The sequence below is a fragment of the Salvelinus alpinus genome, chromosome 7 (genome assembly GCF_045679555.1).
Source record: "Salvelinus alpinus chromosome 7, SLU_Salpinus.1, whole genome shotgun sequence".
In the NCBI taxonomy this organism is placed as follows: domain Eukaryota; kingdom Metazoa; phylum Chordata; class Actinopteri; order Salmoniformes; family Salmonidae; genus Salvelinus; species Salvelinus alpinus.
Genome location: NC_092092.1, coordinates 79,603,368 through 79,624,669, shown reverse-complemented (window position 1 = coordinate 79,624,669; position 21,302 = coordinate 79,603,368). Strand labels below are relative to the sequence as shown.

General features: G+C 45.2%; 1 protein-coding gene across 1 annotated transcript in view; it reads right to left on the bottom strand.

Annotated features, from left to right (window-relative positions):
• Positions 1–21,302, bottom strand: part of LOC139581739 (protocadherin Fat 2-like) — an 88,409-nt gene that overhangs the window by 34,943 nt on the left and 32,164 nt on the right. The window contains exons 5-12 of the mRNA XM_071411823.1: positions 11,597–11,707; positions 11,069–11,278; positions 10,553–10,760; positions 5,116–5,255; positions 4,754–5,029; positions 4,334–4,544; positions 3,818–4,004; positions 180–3,663 (exon numbers count right to left, since the gene is read on the bottom strand). Of these exons, the coding sequence (XP_071267924.1) occupies positions 180–3,663; positions 3,818–4,004; positions 4,334–4,544; positions 4,754–5,029; positions 5,116–5,255; positions 10,553–10,760; positions 11,069–11,278; positions 11,597–11,707 (4,827 nt within the window). The remainder of the gene's footprint in view (positions 1–179; positions 3,664–3,817; positions 4,005–4,333; positions 4,545–4,753; positions 5,030–5,115; positions 5,256–10,552; positions 10,761–11,068; positions 11,279–11,596; positions 11,708–21,302) is intronic.

Genomic DNA, 21,302 nt, shown 5'->3' with positions numbered 1-21,302 from the left:
GGATGAATGAATGAATGAATGAATGGATGAATTAATTAATTCAAACTAAACTGTTATTGCCCTAAAAGAGAATTTGATTTGCACATCATGAACACAGAAATCGTAAAGAATTGCATTCAACATTCAAGTACAAAAATATAAGATAAATGAACAAAAATATATCTGAAAAAAAAACACACCTGGATGACGGTGGTTCCTGGTGGCATGTTTTCAGCCAGGAAGGCCTTGTAAGGGTTGGCCTCGAACACCGGCACGTTGTCATTTACATCTTGGACCTGGATGCTGACCGACACCAGCGAGGCAACGTCGGTCCCATTGTGGTTGCCTTGAGCAATAACATCTATCTGATACCACTTGGTCTTCTCGTGGTCAATGCTCTTCTGGACGAGTAGAGTACCGCTCTCTTTATCCAGAGCAAACACTCTGTCTCTGTTACTCTCCACTGTGTTGCCATTGACCAGGCTGTAGATGACTGGCATGTCGGAGTCGGCCTTGATCGTCCCGATCTCTGTTCCCATGGAGATGTCCTCGGCTGCGGAGAAGGTGTACAGCGGCTCGGAGAACTTCGGAAGAGGGACCTCAGGTGGGACTACTTTCACCTGCACCGGAACCGTGGAGTTGTAGAACGGTAATCCGCTGTCCCGAGCCTTGACTTTGAAGTTGAATATCTTGTTCTCTTGACCTATCAGACTTTCTTTGACGCTGACAATGCCAGTGAAGGGGTTGATCTCAATGATGTCCTCAGTCACTTCCTCTGCTTCGTCCACAGTGTAGGTGACGTCAGCATTTTTGCCGTCGTCTGCGTCGTACGCCATTATCTGAATCACGGGAGAGCCTTTGTTTACAGTAGACTGGATTGACACCTGATACTCTGAAGCTTTAAACTGAGGGGCATTATCATTCTCATCTGTCAGGATAATCTTCACAGTGCAGAACGCTACTTTCCCTCCGCCATCTTTAGCCATCACCTTGATGGCGATCACTCTTTGGGATGGGTTCTCTCGATCTAAAGGTTGAGATGTTATGATCTGTCCATTCTTGTCTATGGAGAATTTCTCATCTGCCAGTTTGTTGATGATGGTGTAGTCCACGCTGCCGTAAGGTCCATCGTCAGGGTCTATAGCGGCCAGGCGAATCACACGTGTTCCAGCCTCAGCGTTCTCAGCTAGTTCTGCCTCGTAGATGTTTTTGTTGAAATAGGGGCTGTGTTTATTAGTGTTCATCATATCAATGTTCACAGGGGCTGTGTTCTGGAAAACTCCATCTGACACAGCCACGGTGAGGTTGTAGAATGGGTCCACATTTCTCTTGCAGACGTTAGAAAAGGAGATGCTCCCGGAGGATTCATTGATGGCGAAGTATCGTCCCTCATTACCTGAGAGGATCTTATACTGTAGATTGTTCAAGTCTCTGGTGTCGGGGTCCGAAGCTTGGATTTTTATGACGATGTGTCCACATTTGGCCATTTCATCCAGTGTTGCCTGATAGTGGGTCTTGGAGAAGTTTGGAGGGTTATCGTTGACATCGGTTACGTTAACAATGACATAGGCTTCGCTGCTCAACGGGTTTGTGCCATTATCTATGGCTTTGATCTTTAACTGGAAGTGTTTTGTCTTCTCATAGTCCAACACCTGTGTCGTAACAATTAGACCACTCTGGGAGTCTATTTTAAAGAAGTCCGTTTCATTTTCCCCCGTCACCAAAATATGGAAAATTAAGTCTTTATTTCTGCCTGAGTCTCTATCTGTAGCTGATATCTGTAACACAGACGTGCCTATGGGTAATCCTTCAGGTATATCCACTGTGTCAGTCAGCTTGGAGAAGACTGGAGCGTTATCGTTAACATCTTCAACCTCTATTTCGACAGCGGCCTCTGAAAAGGAGCCTGTCACAGAGTCAGTGGCTCGGACCGTCAATAGATGCATTGTCTGGCTCTCATAGTCCAATAAATCAGTGACACTCAACACTCCTGTTTTAAAATCTATGTGAAAGTTTTTCGAGGCATTTTCCTCTTCCAGATTGTAAATAAGCCGGTATCCCTCTGGGTTTCTTGCTTGTACATGCAAGATGGTGGTGAAGGGAGATATGTTTTCGGGGACTTTTAGAGGATAGAGCAAAGTCTGAAAAATGGGGTTGGTGCGATTTCTCACCGTGATACTCAGTTCTGCTGAAGTGGTCAAACTGGGCGAGCCCTCGTCTGTGGCCAGGACAGTCAAGGTATATTTATTAGCAGCTTCAAAGTCTATAGGCCGCTGAAGGGACACGTCACCAACATAAGGGTCTATCCTAAAGAGATCAAAGTCCTCCTGCAACAAGTACATAATAGAACCATTTTCTCCAAGATCACTGTCGGACGCCATCACTTGAAATATTACATCTCCTAGGTCCGTGTCTTCAGAGATCATCATGGAGTGAGGCAGGTTCAAGAACCTTGGTGGATTGTCATTGACGTCATTTATGTAAACGTTGACGTGGGTTATTGCCCTGCGAGGGGGACTCCTCATGTCTCTCACCTCCACCACTATGTCATAGACATCCTGCTCTTCTCTGTCGAAGGGGACGCTGGTGGTCTCAAGCACCCCTGATGTTGGGACTATAGAAAACCGTCCCATTGGGTTCAATACAGAGTAAATTAGAGGCTCGTTCAAGTAGCTACCTGAAGCTCTCAAAACAACTAACATTTTGACCGACATCGAGTTCTCCACAATGGTGGCTGAATACAATCCCTGCTCAAATTGAAGATGGCCGCCTGCTGTTATGTTGGTGACGTTTATCTTAACTGTAGCAAGGTCTTTGTACAGGCCGTCAGAGGCTTTGACCAGCAGCTGGTAAAAGGATTTAAACTCTGAAACATTGTTTACAGAGATAGCACCAGTAGAAGGATGAATGAGAAAAGCGTTGTCAAGGTTGCCCTCTGTGATGCTGTACGAGACAGCTGAATCTGCATCTTGTGCCGTGACCCTTACAACCTCCATCTCTCTGACTGGAGGGAAGACGATGGACGACTCGTACACCGACCTAGAGAATTTGGGGGAACAGTCATTGAAATCCAGGACACGGATGGTGACTCTGGCTGGCTCTGCTGCGTACAGCGACGGTTCCCCTGAGTCCCGTACCTGAATGCTGAAGTGAAACTCTGGTGTTTCTTCAAAGTCCACCTCAGATATCACAGAGAGTGTACCCATGCTGGGATCTATCTTGAAGACTTTCATCGCTTCCGGTTCCAGGATTTGGAAGACCAGGAGAGAGTTAGAGTCCCTGTCAGCATCAGAGGCTCGTATCACTAGAGGTGTGTTGCTCTCCCCCATCACCATGCTGTTTATGTGAGCAGACTCACTAATCTGGCCATGGAATTTCTCCTGGAGGAACACCGGAGGGTTATCATTCTCATCTATCACATAGACGTAAACAACCGTATCTGACGAGGCTCCTGCCGAGGTGCTAGCACGCACTTTGAGTTTGTAAGAGAAACACCTCTCGAAGTTGAGGCTTGCTTGGACAGAGAGAACTCCGGAGTCTGCATTGATGTGGAACGTTCCGTTAGGGTCTCCATCTTTGATTCTGTAGTGGACTGCGGATGGGCTGGCTGCAGACACAGTGATCACGGGAGTTCCCAGAGGACTGGCTTCACTGACCTCTGAGAAGTACTCATCAGAGGGGAACCTGGGAGAGAGAAGAGAGAATGGTTTTTATTAACAATTAGGAAAGCAGTATATAATATCAACAGTACCTGAAGTTGAATTATTTGATGCAATTTACAAATTAAAGCATTTAAGAATTATCAAACAACATAATACTAGTTTTTATACATATTAACCTGGGAGGGGTTCTGTCTGAGAGCAGGACGGTGATGGAGACAGAACAGAGATCGCTGTGCTGGGGGAAACCCTGGTCTGTGGCCTTCACTGTCAGATGGAACTTCTCCTGGGTTAGGTTGTACAGAGATTTGGCGATGGTGATACTCCCCAGGTCACCATCAATGTCAAAGGTGTTGTCCACATTCCCTGTAAAGATGAATCAAAGACCAAATCAAAATTAACTAATTATTTTTGGTGTATAGAATGAACAATGAGTTAACCTATATGTGAACAATGAACAATTGCCTATATGTGAACAACCTTTCGGTTACTGGCCCAACGCTCTAACCACTAGGCTACCTGCCACCCCCAGAATTTAAGTGATCGATCAAGTATAAAACATTCTCAAATATATAATATACTTATCCTGTAGCACTCTTATAAAGAATGCTAAAAATAGATACTCATATTTGAAGATTTTTCAAAATTCAAATCCATCATAATCTACCACTCATAATCTCTGATCTGTGTTGTACCTGAGTGAAGGGAGTAAATAATCTGAGCGTTGCTCCCCATGTCCTTATCCAGCGCCTTGACACGCAGCACCTCTGTCCCAGCCGCAGCCAGATTGGTGATAGTGCCCTCATAGCCGGCTGCCATGAAGGCAGGAGAGTGGTCGTTGCAGTCCTCCACATAAACCACTGCCTTCACAAAGTTTCTTTTCACTGGGATCTCCTGATCTCGAACCTGTGCATTTAAAGGAGATGGTGAGAGCAGGACAGTATAGCGACATTGACTTAAACCAGCAAAAATGATTTGCTATAATCAGACAGAGATTATTTTGCTTTGTGAAACTGTTCGATGATAGATACGCTGAACTTTAGATCGTCATGTTTTCAAACGGTAAGGGAGATGAAAAAGGGGAGACATGACTAAAAAAACATCAACAACGTTACCATCACAATGAGCGTGTGCACAGAACGCTTCTCACGGTCCAGCTGCTCAGTCATCACCAGAACACCACTCTTATGGTCCAGATGGAAGTTCTTCAGGCTGTCTGGATGGACGCTGCTGTGGAGCGAGTAGATGAGTTTGCTGCTGCTGTCTCGGTCCTGAGCAGAGATGTGGAGGATGTCCTTCCATGGAGAGGTGTCTTCCGGTACTCTGACCTCGTAGATGGACTTCATGAACACGGGTCGATGCTCGTTCATGTCCAGCACACGGATATATGCCTAGGAGACATAAAGATAGGAAGATAAACTTAATCTAAAGTTTTACGATAACTACTAATTTACTCTGTATTTCATATGTGTATCACCTGTGTGGTTGCGAACTGATGCCCGTCTGTAACCTGTACAGTCAGATTATAGTTGGACTTCTTCCCTGCATCCAGAGGCCTGGCGATCACGATGCTACCTGTGTTCCTCTCAATGTCAAAGTCCTGCTCCTCATCGCCCCCTGAGAACAACACAATAGAGAGGAGACGGTATAAATAAATCAATAGCATTCAATCATCCCATACAAGGACAGTTTCAAGTTTGACCGTTTGAAATTTGACAGTTGAAAGGCCTCAATAGAAGCCTGCCCAGAGTCCCTCAGGTTTTTTTATTTTATTTTTTATTTATTATTTTTTTATCCCATTTTCTCCCCAATTTTCGTGGTATCCTATCGCTAGTAATTACTACCTTGTCTCATCGCTACAACTCCCGTACGGGCTCGGGAGAGACGAAGGTCGAAAGCCATGCGTCCTCCGAAGCACAACCCAACCAGCCGTACTGCTTCTTAACACAGCGCGCCTCCAACCCGGAAGCCAGCCGCACCAATGTGTCGGAGGAAACACCGTGTACCTGGCCCCCTTGGTTGGCGCGCACTGCGCCCGGCCCGCCACAGGAGTCGCTGGAGCGCGATGAGACAAGGATATCCCTACCGGCCAAACCCTCCCTAACCCGGACGACGCTATGCCAATTGTGCGTCGCCCCACGGACCTCCCGGTCGCGGCCGGCTGCGACAGAGCCTGGGCGCGAACCCAGAGACTCTGGTGGCGCAGTTAGCACTGCGATGCAGTGCCCTAGACCACTGCGCCACCCGGGAGGCCCCGAGTCCCTCAGGTTGTTTGGCTTCGTAAGTGTCTGTCACTGAGACTGGCCCCAATGGCCTTATGGGAGGAGTGAGTGAGAGCCCATATGGCAGTCGTGACACACAGGTGTGTCATCCAGAACCATAATGACTTGGCCGTGGTTGGAGGATCATTCTTTCAACAGATGGACTTGTGGGCAGCTGTTTGGAGCGTACACTGGAAATGTTGTTTGCCCAGTCAGGACAGGTGGAAAGACAAGAACACCAACAAAACATCCCAAAGCTACTGAGAGAGGTTAATAGCTAATTTCACCCCTTCGAAAGTTGGCCATCGCCCTGCATGCGTGTTTGTGAATACAGAATATGAGCTAAAAGGGCCCTCACATCACTGAATATGGCTACAAACACCCTCAACCGTTTAAAAGTATTACTTCCTGTGTATACTATGCCTCATTTACAGAGTGTAAAAAAAACCTATGTGCCGGTATGGGGCCAACGAACCACCGTCATCCTCACATGCTCAGCCATGTATGTATTAATGACAGAAAACAAGGTTGCAGCAAAGGGTTGCGCCCCCCGTGTCCAAGTGTCGCAGAATAAGTGTAACACAATTGTTTAAGGGGAAATGTTTGGCAGCGACACACTTTGAACAGACGCCGTGAACAGTAGGGGTAAAGCTCATGCTTGTTCAGCCAGATGGTGTTTATTAAGAAATAGATGCACCTTTTCAAGGCTCACATGACTCCATTTTAAAACAAGCTTTCCCTTTTAATATCACCGGTGGGACTACATGAAAATACAACATTTAAAAAAAAAAAATGTCACTTCTCCCACAAAATGTTGAGCATTATTGAATAATGAATCAAATGTTTAGATTTCTAGTTGGTGCTTTTGCAACACGTGAAGAAGAAAAAAACGCTAGTTGGTGTTTATTGTCATGAGTCTTCCCACTGGACACAGACGTCAATTCAACGTCTATTCCACGTTGCTTCAACGTAATTTCATTGAAATGATGTGGAAACAACGTTGATTCAACCAGTGTGTGGCCAGTGGGTTGTTCTGGAGGCGGAACTGAGCGATTCCCCCTTAGATAGGCCAGCTGCAAAGTCAACATTGGCTACATTGTAAAAATTCATGCCATTTTTATTTTTTTGTTGCTTTTATGTCTTAATTTAAGGTTAGGGTTGGGCATTAGCGTTAGCAGTGTGGTTAAGGTTAGGGTTATGGTTATGGTTAGGTTTGATGACTGCAAAGCTGCCTTTAGAACAAGATTCATGATGAAAAACGCTATTCTGCAGGAAAAACAAAACATCCAATGTATTCCATACCCAGATTAAATTAAAAATATTGAAAGAGACAAAGAAGAAATAGATTGTTTAAATATATATTGGTTGACCGGATGGAGGGTTGAAAAGCAGCTGTCACAGTCGAAGAACAAGTCAAATGAAAAGCTGAAGAACTCAACAGGTTAGAACTGCACTGGCTGTCACATTCAGCCATCAAACGCATTTCGAGGCGCCATCTAAATTGCCACGTTTGAGTTCATGCATGTCCCATCGCAAAGGCTTGCTTTCATTGGAATATTTTCACAAACATATCTATGCAGCAGGAATTGTAATACTATAGTGTTATTCCAGGATGTATCACAACCGGCCGTGATCGGGAGGCCCATAGGGAGACGTACCATTGGTCCAGTGTCGTCCGGGTTTGGCCGGGGTAGGCCGTCATTGTAAATAAGAATTTGTTCTTAACTGACTTGGTTAGATAAAAGTTAAATAAAGGTTAAATGAAGGTTAAATAAAATAATTTAAATGTAAGTGCTACCATACTTGATGTTTGGAATCAATCGTTATTTTGTCCATGTTAATCCAAGTTAATTGAATTGTCAAAGAGCTAGATGAATACTTTAGCAAAGGGTCAGCAGCGTGTTCTGCCACGTGGCCGCGTGAGGCAGATCATCCATCAGAGTTAGACTCTGCCTATCCTGTCGTGTCCTGGCCCTTCATCTGAGGAAATATGGCTGTGTTCTCCTCATGCTGGGGTGTAGGGCACACACACACACACACACACACACACACACACACACACACACACACACACACACACACACACACACACACACACACACACACACACACACACACACACACACACACACACACACACACACAGAGCACAGCAAAACACACAGCGCACAGCAAAACACACAGAGCACAGCAAAACACACAGAGCACAGCAAAACACACAGAGCACAGCAAAACACAGAGCACAGCAAAACACACAGAGCACAGCAAAACACACAGAGCACAGCAAAACACACAGAGCACAGCAAAACACACAGCAAAACACACAGCAAAACACACAGCAAAACACACAGAGCACAGCAAAACACACAGCAAAACACACAGCAAAACACACAGAGCACAGCAAAACACACAGAGCACAGCAAAACACACAGAGCACAGCAAAACACACAGAGCACAGCAAAACACACAGCAAAACACACAGCAAAACACACAGAGCACAGCAAAACACATAGAGCACAGCAAAACACACAGAGCACAGCAAAACACACAGAGCACAGCAAAACACACAGAGCACAGCAAAACACACAGAGCACAGCAAAACACACAGCAAAACACACAGCAAAACACACAGCAAAACACACAGAGCACAGCAAAACACACAGCAAAACACACAGCAAAACACACAGAGCACAGCAAAACACACAGAGCACAGCAAAACACACAGAGCACAGCAAAACACACAGAGCACAGCAAAACACACAGCAAAACACACAGCAAAACACACAGCAAAACACACAGCAAAACACACAGCAAAACACACAGCAAAACACACAGCGCACAGCAAAACACACAGCAAAACACACAGCAAAACACACAGCGCACAGCAAAACACACAGCAAAACACACAGCAAAACACACAGCAAAACACACAGCAAAACACACAGCGCACAGCAAAACACACAGCAAAACACACAGCAAAACACACAGCAAAACACACAGCAAAACACACAGCAAAACACACAGAGCACAGCAAAACACACAGCAAAACACACAGCAAAACACACAGCAAAACACACAGAGCACAGCAAAACACACAGCAAAACACACAGCAAAACACACAGCAAAACACACAGCAAAACACACAGCAAAACACACAGCAAAACACATAGAGCACAGCAAAACACACAGAGCACAGCAAAACACACAGCGCACAGCAAAACACATAGAGCACAGCAAAACACACAGAGCACAGCAAAACACACAGAGTACAGCAAAACACACAGCGCACAGCAAAACACACAGAGCACAGCAAAACACACAGAGCACAGCAAAACACACAGAGCACAGCAAAACACACAGAGCACAGCAAAACACACAGAGCACAGCAAAACACACAGAGCACAGCAAAACACACAGAGCACAGCAAAACACACAGAGCACAGCAAAACACACAGAGCACAGCAAAACACACAGAGCACCACAAAACACACAGAGCACAGCAAAACACACAGAGCACAGCAAAACACACAGCAAAACACACAGAGCACAGCAAAACACACAGAGCACAGCAAAACAAACAGCGCACAGCAAAACACACAGAGCACAGCAAAACACACAGAGCACAGCAAAACACACAGAGCACAGCAAAACACACAGCGCACAGCAAAACACACAGAGCACAGCAAAACACACAGAGCACAGCAAAACACACAGCGCTGTCACACCCTGGCCTCTGTTATATTGATTTTCTTTATTAGTTTAGTTAGGTCAGGGTGTGACATGGGATGTTTGTGTGTTTTGTCTAGTTTAGGGTGTGTGTATTGTTTAGGGGGTTTTGTATAGTGTATGGGGTTGTGTTCAGTAGAGAGGTTTAGGAAAGTCTATGGTTGCCTGGTTTGGTTCTCAATCAGAGACAGCTGTTTATTGTTGTCTCTGATTGGGAGCCATATTTAAGGCAGCCATAGGCTTTAGGTGTTTGTGGGTAATTGTCTATGTCTAACGTTAGTAGCTGTGTGTGCACTTTCGTTTGTAGCTTCACGTTCGTGGTTTATTGTTTTTGTAGTAGTTTGTATAGTTTCCGTCTTCGTCTCTAATAAAAGAAGATGTATTCATATCACTCTGCGTTTTGGTCAGATCCATGCTCCTCCTCAGACGAGGAGGAGAACGAACGTGACAAGCGCACAGCAAAACACACAGAGCACAGCAAAACACGACTCCCATGGCACATTCTCCTCGATAATAATCTCCTTTCCTTCGCAATCCATTTGCAATCTTTTGACTGGTCACGTTTTGTCTTGCCGTTAAGTACATGTTGACAGATCATCTTCATTTTGACTCATCCCATTTGGTCAGTTTAATAAAACAGCAACATAACTTTACTCTAAGCCTTTATTGTGTCAACTGATATAACTATTGCTATAACATCAAATTACACAAATCTGATCATGTTTTAGTTTCTAGAAAATACGCTGTAATTCTACACACTAAAAAAACACTTATCTCTACTTTTGCGTGGTCCATATCACCAACACATTGCACACAACACACTGCACACTGCACACTTCACACTGCACACTTCACACTGCACACGGCACACTGTACACAACATACTGCACATCTCCACCTATCAGAGTTACCGATGTTAGCCCTCACCTGTGATGTCATACCACAGTAGCCTCTGTGTCTCTGTGAGGATGATCCCCACCATGTGAGTGACAGGATCCGTCTCCATGACAGCGAAGGTGAAGTGTGGCTCGTCAAACGTCAGCGGATCGGAGGTGGGCGTCGGCTTGGGGATCCACTCTACGTCCAGGCGGACTGTCGACGATCTCACCGGGCTCCCATGGTCCTTTGCTTTGATCTGACAGAAGGAAGGGTTGGGATGGAGAGGACAATGCTAATGTTATTGCGCTGGGGTGTGGATCTTTGTGTTACTCATCACAGTACATGGGAACATGACAGGGTTGGTGTTCATCACAATGGTATTCACATGTAAGTTTACACACTCCCTGCATGTGAATGAGAGCCATGAAAGAAGATGTGATTGTATTTGTTTAGGCATAGCAGGTGTCCCTAAAGAGTGTTCCACCATTTTGTGTGAATGTGAAAAGCAGAAGAATCAGTGGAACATGATAATTATGGTGTTCTATTATGATCTTGTCCACCTACCGTGAGGATGCTGTAGTTGCCTGCTGTAAAGTCCCCCCGTGCCGTCACCACCCCAGTGTCTGGATGGATCTCAAACCTCTCGTTCTGGTTGTCCTGGAGACTGAAGGTGACCTCAGCATTAGGCCCTTCATCGTTGTCCTGGGCAACCATCCGACACACCTCCACCTGTGGCTTCACCCCCTGACCCCTGTGTTGCTCAGGTAGTTTGACCTGGAAACAATCAATGAATCAATCAGTCACATTTATTTACAAAAGCCCTTTTTTACATCAACAGTTGTCACAAAGTGTATGGCATCCTATTCCATAAATAGTGCACATCTTGTTACCAGATCCCTACATGGTCCTTGTCAGAAGTAGTGCACAATGGCATTTTACCAATCAGATCAGCTCTGAAAAAGATATGATGTGAAAAGATCTGATGTGATTGGTCAAAATATCAATTAGTTGAAAAAAATATCAGAATTGGGCTACCCTATGTAGGCTGCGTTTATAAATGTAGGAGACCCCAAAGAGCAAACCAAAGCAGACCTGGAAGAGCTTGTGGTTGAACTGGGGCCTGTTGTCGTTCTCATCCAGCACCTGGATGATCACTGTAGAGGTGGAGCGGAGAGGAGGGGCTCCGTTGTCCGACACTATCACCTGAGAGGAGAAGAGGGGTTAGTTAGTCTAACAATAGGATGTGGAGGAAGAGGGGTTAGTCTAACAGTAGGATATGGAGGAAGAGGGGTTAGTTAGTCTAACAGTAGGATATGGAGGAAGAGGGGTTAGTTAGTCTAACAGTAGGATGTGGAGGAAGAGGGGTTAGTCTAACAGCAGGATATGGAGGAAGAGGGGTTAGTCTAACAGTAGGATATGGAGGAAGAGGGGTTAGTCTAACAGTAGGATATGGAGGAAGAGGGGTTAGTCTAACAGTAGGATGTGGAGGAAGAGGGGTTAGTTAGACTAACAGTAGGATATGGAGGAAGAGGGGTTAGTTAGACTAACAGCAGGATATGGAGGAAGAGGGGTTAGTTAGACTAACAGTAGGATATGGAGGAAGAGGGGTTAGTTAGACTAACAGCAGGATATGGAGGAAGAGGGGTTAGTTAGACTAACAGTAGGATATGGAGGAAGAGGGGTTAGTTAGTCTAACAGCAGGATATGGAGGAAGAGGGGTTAGTCTAACAGTAGGATGTGGAGGAAGGGGGGTTAGTTAGACTAACAGTAGGATATGGAGGAAGAGGGGTTAGTTAGACTAACAGTAGGATATGGAGGAAGAGGGGTTAGTTAGACTAACAGCAGGATATGGAGGAAGAGGGGTTAGTTAGACTAACAGTAGGATATGGAGGAAGAGGGGTTAGTTAGTCTAACAGCAGGATATGGAGGAAGAGGGGTTAGTCTAACAGTAGGATATGGAGGAAGAGGGGTTAGTCTAACAGTAGGATGTGGAGGAAGAGGGTTTAGTCTAACAGTAGGATATGGAGGAAGAGGGGTTAGTCTAACAGCAGGATGTGGAGGAAGAGGAGTTAGTCTAACAGTAGGATGTGGAGGAAGAGGGGTTAGTCTAACAGCAGGATGTGGAGGAAGAGGAGTTAGTCTAACAGTAGGATGTGGAGGAAGAGGGGTTAGTCTAACAGTAGGATGTGGAGGAAGAGGGTTTAGTCTAACAGTAGGATATGGAGGAAGAGGGGTTAGTTAGTCTAACAGTAGGATGTGGAGGAAGAGGGGTTAGTCTAACAGTAGGATATGGAGGAAGAGGGGTTAGTCTAACAGCAGGATGTGGAGGAAGAGGAGTTAGTCTAACAGTAGGATGTGGAGGAAGAGGGGTTAGTCTAACAGTAGGATGTGGAGGAAGAGGGTTTAGTCTAACAGTAGGATATGGAGGAAGAGGAGTTAGTCTAACAGTAGGATGTGGAGGAAGAGGGGTTAGTCTAACAGTAGGATGTGGAGGAAGAGGGTTTAGTCTAACAGTAGGATATGGAGGAAGAGGGGTTAGTCTAACAGTAGGATATGGAGGAAGAGGGGTTAGTCTAACAGTAGGATATGGAGGAAGAGGAGTTAGTCTAACAGTAGGATATGGAGGAAGAGGAGTTAGTCTAACAGTAGGATGTGGAGGAAGAGGGGTTAGTCTAACAGTAGGATGTGGAGGAAGAGGGGTTAGTCTAACAGTAGGATATGGAGGAAGAGGGGTTAGTCTAACAGTAGGATATGGAGGAAGAGGAGTTAGTCTAACAGTAGGATATGGAGGAAGAGGAGTTAGTCTAACAGTAGGATGTGGAGGAAGAGGGGTTAGTCTAACAGTAGGATGTGGAGGAAGAGGGTTTAGTCTAACAGTAGGATATGGAGGAAGAGGGGTTAGTCTAACAGTAGGATATGGAGGAAGAGGGGTTAGTTAGTCTAACAGTAGGATATGGAGGAAGAGGGGTTAGTCTAACAGTAGGATATGGAGGAAGAGGAGTTAGTATAACAGTAGGATATGGAGGAAGAGGGGTTAGTCTAACAGTAGGATATGGAGGAAGAGGAGTTAGTCTAACAGTAGGATATGGAGGAAGAGGGGTTAGTCTAACAGTAGGATATGGAGGAAGAGGAGTTAGTCTAACAATAGGATGTGGAGGAAGAGGGGTTAGTCTAACAGTAGGATGTGGAGGAAGAGGGGTTAGTCTAACAGTAGGATATGGAGGAAGAGGAGGAAGTTAGACTAACAGTAGGATATGGAGGAAGAGGGGTTAGTCTAACAGTAGGATATGGAGGAAGAGGGGTTAGTCTAACAGTAGGATGTGGAGGAAGAGGGGTTAGTTAGTCTAACAGCAGGATATGGAGGAAGAGGGGTTAGTTAGTCTAACAGCAGGATATGGAGGAAGAGGGGTTAGTTAGTCTAACAGCAGGATATGGAGGAAGAGGGGTTAGTTAGTCTAACAGCAGGATATGGAGGAAGAGGGGTTAGTCTAACAGTAGGATATGGAGGAAGAGGGGTTAGTCTAACAGTAGGATATGGAGGAAGAGGGGTTAGTTAGTCTAACAGTAGGATATGGAGGAAGAGGGGTTAGTCTAACAGTAGGATGTGGAGGAAGAGGGGTTAGTCTAACAGTAGGATGTGGAGGAAGAGGGTTTAGTCTAACAGTAGGATATGGAGGAAGAGGGGTTAGTCTAACAGTAGGATATGGAGGAAGAGGGGTTAGTCTAACAGTAGGATATGGAGGAAGAGGAGTTAGTTAGTCTAACAGTAGGATATGGAGGAAGAGGGGTTAGTTAGTCTAACAGTAGGATATGGAGGTAGAGGGGTTAGTTAGTCTAACAGTAGGATGTGGAGGAAGAGGGGTTAGTCTAACAGCAGGATATGGAGGAAGAGGGGTTAGTCTAACAGTAGGATATGGAGGAAGAGGGGTTAGTTAGTCTAACAGTAGGATGTGGAGGAAGAGGGGTTAGTCTAACAGTAGGATATGGAGGAAGAGGGGTTAGTTAGTCTAACAGTAGGATTTGGAGGAAGAGGGGTTAGTCTAACAGCAGGATGTGGAGGAAGAGGAGTTAGTCTAACAGTAGGATATGGAGGAAGAGGGGTTAGTCTAACAGTAGGATATGGAGGAAGAGGAGTAAGTTAGACTAACAGTAGGATATGGAGGAAGAGGGGTTAGTCTAACAGTAGGATGTGGAGGAAGAGGGGTTAGTCTAACAGTAGGATATGGAGGAAGAGGGGTTAGTTAGTCTAACAGCAGGATATGGAGGAAGAGGGGTTAGTTAGTCTAACAGTAGGATATGGAGGAAGAGGGGTTAGTCTAACAGCAGGATATGGAGGAAGAGGGGTTAGTCTAACAGTAGGATATGGAGGAAGAGGGTTTAGTCTAACAGTAGGATGTGGAGGAAGAGGGGTTAGTCTAACAGTAGGATATGGAGGAAGAGGGGTTAGTCTAACAGTAGGATGTGGAGGAAGAGGGGTTAGTCTAACAGCAGGATGTGGAGGAAGAGGAGTTAGTCTAACAGTAGGATATGGAGGAAGAGGGGTTAGTCTAACAGTAGGATATGGAGGAAGAGGGGTTAGTCTAACAGTAGGATATGGAGGAAGAGGGTTTAGTCTAACAGTAGGATATGGAGGAAGAGGGGTTAGTCTAACAGCAGGATGTGGAGGAAGAGGAGTTAGTCTAACAGTAGGATGTGGAGGAAGAGGGTTTAGTCTAACAGTAGGATATGGAGGAAGAGGGGTTAGTCTAACAGCAGGATGTGGAGGAAGAGGAGTTAGTCTAACAGTAGGATGTGGAGGAAGAGGGGTTAGTCTAACAGTAGGATATGGTGGAAGAGGGGTTAGTTAGTCTAACAGTAGGATATGGAGGAAGAGGGGTTAGTCTAACAGTAGGATATGGAGGAAGAGGGGTTAGTCTAACAGTAGGATATGGAGGAAGAGGGTTTAGTCTAACAGTAGGATATGGAGGAAGAGGGGTTAGTCTAACAGCAGGATGTGGAGGAAGAGGAGTTAGTCTAACAGTAAGATGTGGAGGAAGAGGGTTTAGTCTAACAGTAGGATATGGAGGAAGAGGGGTTAGTCTAACAGCAGGATGTGGAGGAAGAGGAGTTAGTCTAACAGTAGGATGTGGAGGAAGAGGGGTTAGTCTAACAGTAGGATATGGAGGAAGAGGGGTTAGTCTAACAGTAGGATATGGAGGAAGAGGGGTTAGTTAGTCTAACAGTAGGATATGGAGGAAGAGGGGTTAGTCTAACAGCAGGATGTGGAGGAAGAGGAGTTAGTCTAACAGTAGGATGTGGAGGAAGAGGGGTTAGTCTAACAGTAGGATGTGGAGGAAGAGGGTTTAGTCTAACAGTAGGATATGGAGGAAGAGGAGTTAGTCTAACAGTAGGATGTGGAGGAAGAGGGGTTAGTCTAACAGTAGGATATGGAGGAAGAGGAGTTCGTCTAACAGTAGGATATGGAGGAAGAGGGGTTAGTCTAACAGTTGGATATGGAGGAAGAGGAGTTAGTCTAACAGTAGGATATGGAGGAAGAGGGGTTAGTCTAACAGTAGGATATGGAGGAAGAGGAGTTAGTCTAACAATAGGATGTGGAGGAAGAGGGGTTAGTCTAACAGTAGGATGTGGAGGAAGAGGGGTTAGTCTAACAGTAGGATATGGAGGAAGAGGGGTTAGTTAGTCTAACAGTAGGATATGGAGGAAGAGGGGTTAGTCTAACAGTAGGATATGGAGGAAGAGGGGTTAGTCTAACAGCAGGATGTGGAGGAAGAGGAGTTAGTCTAACAGTAGGATATGGAGGAAGAGGGGTTAGTCTAACAGTAGGATATGGAGGAAGAGGAGTAAGTTAGACTAACAGTAGGATATGGAGGAAGAGGGGTTAGTTAGTCTAACAGTAGGATATGGAGGAAGAGGGGTTAGTCTAACAGTAGGATATGGAGGACGAGGGGTTAGTCTAACAGTAGGATGTGGAGGAAGAGGGGTTAGTCTAACAGTAGGAAATGGAGGAAGAGGGGTTAGTTAGTCTAACAGTAGGATATGGAGGAAGAGGGGTTAGTCTAACAGTAGGATATGGAGGAAGAGGGGTTAGTCTAACAGTAGGATATGGAGGAAGAGGGGTTAGTCTAACAGTAGGATATGGAGGAAGAGGGGTTAGTTAGACTAACAGTAGGATATGGAGGAAGAGGGGTTAGTCTAACAATAGGATATGGAGGAAGAGGGGTTAGTCTAACAGTAGGATGTGGAGGAAGAGGGGTTAGTTAGACTAACAGTAGGATATGGAGGAAGAGGGGTTAGTCTAACAGTAGGATATGGAGGAAGAGGAGTAAGTCTAACAGTAGGATATGGAGGAAGAGGGGTTAGTTAGACTAACAGTAGGATATGGAGGAAGAGGGGTTAGTATAACAGTAGGATATGGAGGAAGAGGAGTAAGTTAGACTAACAGTAGGATATGGAGGAAGAGGGGTTAGTCTAACAGTAGGATGTGGAGGAAGAGGGGTTAGTCTAACAGTAGGATATGGAGGAAGAGGGGTTAGTCTAACAGTAGGATATGGAGGAAGAGGGGTTAGTTAGTCTAACAGTAGGATGTGGAGGAAGAGGGGTTAGTCTAACAGTAGGATATGGAGGAAGAGGGGTTAGTCTAACAGTAGGATGTGGAGGAAGAGGGGTTAGTTAGTCTAACAGTAGGATGTGGAGGAAGAGGGGTTAGTCTAACAGTAGGATATGGAGGAAGAGGGGTTAGTCTAACAGTAGGATATGGAGGAAGAGGAGTTAGTTAGTCTAACAGTAGGATATGGAGGAAGAGGGGTTAGTCTAACAGTAGGATATGGAGGAAGAGGAGTTAGTTAGTCTAACAGTAGGATATGGAGGAAGAGGGGTTAGTCTAACAGTAGGATATGGAGGAAGAGGAGTTAGTTAGTCTAACAGTAGGATATGGAGGAAGAGGGGTTAGTTAGTCTAACAGTAGGATGTGGAGGAAGAGGGGTTAGTCTAACAGTAGGATATGGAGGAAGAGGGGTTAGTCTAACAGTAGGATATGGAGGAAGAGGAGTTAGTTAGTCTAACATTAGGATATGGAGGAAGAGGGGTTAGTCTAACAGTAGGATATGGAGGAAGAGGAGTTAGTTAGTCTAACAGTAGGATATGGAGGAAGAGGGGTTAGTCTAACAGTAGGATATGGAGGAAGAGGAGTTAGTTAGTCTAACAGTAGGATATGGAGGAAGAGGGGTTAGTCTAACAGCAGGATATGGAGGAAGAGGGGTTAGTCTAACAGTAGGATATGGAGTAAGAGGGGTTAGTCTAACAGTAGGATATGGAGGAAGAGGGGTTAGTCTAACAGTAGGATATGGAGGAAGAGGAGTTAGTTAGTCTAACAGTAGGATATGGAGGAAGAGGGGTTAGTCTAACAGTAGGATGTGGAGGAAGAGGGTTTAGTCTAACAGTAGGATATGGAGGAAGAGGAGTTAGTCTAACAGTAGGATGTGGAGGAAGAGGGGTTAGTCTAACAGTAGGATATGGAGGAAGAGGAGTTCGTCTAACAGTAGGATATGGAGGAAGAGGGGTTAGTCTAACAGTTGGATATGGAGGAAGAGGAGTTAGTCTAACAGTAGGATATGGAGGAAGAGGGGTTAGTCAAACAGTAGGATATGGAGGAAGAGGAGTTAGTCTAACAATAGGATGTGGAGGAAGAGGGGTTAGTCTAACAGTAGGATATGGAGGAAGAGGGGTTAGTCTAACAGTAGGATGTGGAGGAAGAGGGGTTAGTTAGTCTAACAGCAGGATGTGGAGGAAGAGGGGTTAGTCTAACAGTAGGATATGGAGGAAGAGGGGTTAGTTAGTCTAACAGTAGGATATGGAGGAAGAGGGGTTAGTCTAACAGTAGGATATGGAGGAAGAGGGGTTAGTCTAACAGCAGGATGTGGAGGAAGAGGAGTTAGTCTAACAGTAGGATATGGAGGAAGAGGGGTTAGTCTAACAGTAGGATATGGAGGAAGAGGAGTAAGTTAGACTAACAGTAGGATATGGAGGAAGAGGGGTTAGTCTAACAGTAGGATGTGGAGGAAGAGGGGTTAGTCTAACAGTAGGAAATGGAGGAAGAGGGGTTAGTTAGTCTAACAGTAGGATATGGAGGAAGAGGGGTTAGTCTAACAGTAGGATATGGAGGAAGAGGGGTTAGTTAGTCTAACAGTAGGATATGGAGGAAGAGGGGTTAGTCTAACAGTAGGATGTGGAGGAAGAGGGGTTAGTCTAACAGTAGGAAATGGAGGAAGAGGGGTTAGTTAGTCTAACAGTAGGATATGGAGGAAGAGGGGTTAGTCTAACAGTAGGATATGGAGGAAGAGGGGTTAGTCTAACAATAGGATGTGGAGGAAGAGGGGTTAGTCTAACAGTAGGATATGGAGGAAGAGGGGTTAGTCTAACAGTAGGATATGGAGGAAGAGGAGTTAGTCTAACAATAGGATATGGAGGAAGAGGGGTTAGTCTAACAATAGGATATGGAGGAAGAGGGGTTAGTCTAACAATAGGATATGGAGGAAGAGGGGTTAGTCTAACAGTAGGATATGGAGGAAGAGGAGTTAGTCTAACAGTAGGATATGGAGGAAGAGGAGTTAGTCTAACAATAGGATATGGAGGAAGAGGGGTTAGTCTAACAATAGGATATGGAGGAAGAGGGGTTAGTCTAACAATAGGATATGGAGGAAGAGGGGTTAGTCTAACAGTAGGACATGGAGGAAGAGGGGTTAGTTAGTCTAACAGTAGGATGTGGAGGAAGAGGGGTTAGTTAGACTAACAGTAGGATATGGAGGAAGAGGGGTTAGTCTAACAGTAGGATATGGAGGAAGAGGAGTAAGTCTAACAGTAGGATATGGAGGAAGAGGGGTTAGTTAGACTAACAGTAGGATATGGAGGAAGAGGGGTTAGTATAACAGTAGGATATGGAGGAAGAGGAGTAAGTTAGACTAACAGTAGGATATGGAGGAAGAGGGGTTAGTCTAACAGTAGGATATGGAGGAAGAGGGGTTAGTTAGTCTAACAGTAGGATGTGGAGGAAGAGAGGTTAGTCTAACAGTAGGATATGGAGGAAGAGGGGTTAGTCTAACAGTAGGATGTGGAGGAAGAGGGGTTAGTTAGTCTAACAGTAGGATGTGGAGGAAGAGGGGTTAGTCTAACAGTAGGATATGGAGGAAGAGGGGTTAGTCTAACAGTAGGATATGGAGGAAGAGGAGTTAGTTAGTCTAACAGTAGGATATGGAGGAAGAGGGGTTAGTCTAACAGTAGGATATGGAGGAAGAGGAGTTAGTTAGTCTAACAGTAGGATATGGAGGAAGAGGGGTTAGTCTAACAGTAGGATATGGAGGAAGAGGAGTTAGTTAGTCTAACAGTAGGATATGGAGGAAGAGGGGTTAGTTAGTCTAACAGTAGGATGTGGAGGAAGAGGGGTTAGTCTAACAGTAGGATATGGAGGAAGAGGGGTTAGTCTAACAGTAGGATATGGAGGAAGAGGAGTTAGTTAGTCTAACAGTAGGATATGGAGGAAGAGGGGTTGGTCTAACAGTAGGATATGGAGGAAGAGGAGTTAGTTAGTCTAACAGTAGGATATGGAGGAAGAGGGGTTAGTCTAACAGTAGGATATGGAGGAAGAGGGGTTAGTTAGTCTAACAGTAGGATATGGAGGAAGAGGGGTTAGTCTAACAGTAGGATATGGAGGAAGAGGGGTTAGTCTAACAGTAGGATATGGAGGAAGAGGAGTTAGTTAGTCTAACAGTAGGATATGGAGGAAGAGGGGTTAGTCTAACAGTAGGATATGGAGGAAGAGGAGTTAGTTAGTCTAACAGTAGGATATGGAGGAAGAGGGGTTAGTCTAACAGTAGGATATGGAGGAAGAGGAGTTAGTTAGTCTAACAGTAGGATATGGAGGAAGAGGGGTTAGTCTAACAGCAGGATATGGAGGAAGAGGGGTTAGTCTAACAGTAGGATATGGAGGAAGAGGGGTTAGTCTAACAGTAGGATATGGAGGAAGAGGAGTTAGTTAGTCTAACAATAGGATGTGGATGAAGAGGGGTTAGTCTAACAGTAGGATATGGAGGAAGAGGGGTTAGTCTAACAGTAGGATATGGAGGAAGAGGGGTTAGTTAGTCTAACAATAGGATGTGGAGGAAGAGGGGTTAGTCTAACAGTAGGATATGGAGGAAGAGGAGTTAGTTAGTCTAACAATAGGATGTGGAGGAAGAGGGGTTAGTCTAACAGTAGGATATGGAGGAAGAGGGGTTAGTCTAACAGTAGGATATGGAGGAAGAGGGGTTAGTTAGTCTAACAATAGGATGTGGAGGAAGAGGGGTTAGTCTAACAGTAGGATGTGGAGGAAGAGGGGTTAGTTAGTCTAACAGTAGGATATGGAGGAAGAGGGGTTAGTCTAACAGTAGGATGTGGAGGAAGAGGGGTTAGTCTAACAGTAGGATATGGAGGAAGAGGGGTTAGTCTAACAGCAGGATATGGAAGAAGAGGGGTTAGTCTAACAGTAGGATATGGAGGAAGAGGGGTTAGTCTAACAGTAGGATATGGAGGAAGAGGAGTTAGTTAGTCTAACAGTAGGATATGGAGGAAGAGGGGTTAGTCTAACAGTAGGATATGGAGGAAGAGGGGTTAGTCTAACAGTAGGATATGGAGGAAGAGGAGTTAGTTAGTCTAACAGTAGGATATGGAGGAAGAGGGGTTAGTCTAACAGTAGGATGTGGAGGAAGAGGGGTTAGTCTAACAGCAGGATGTGGAGGAAGAGGGGTTAGTCTAACAGTAGGATATG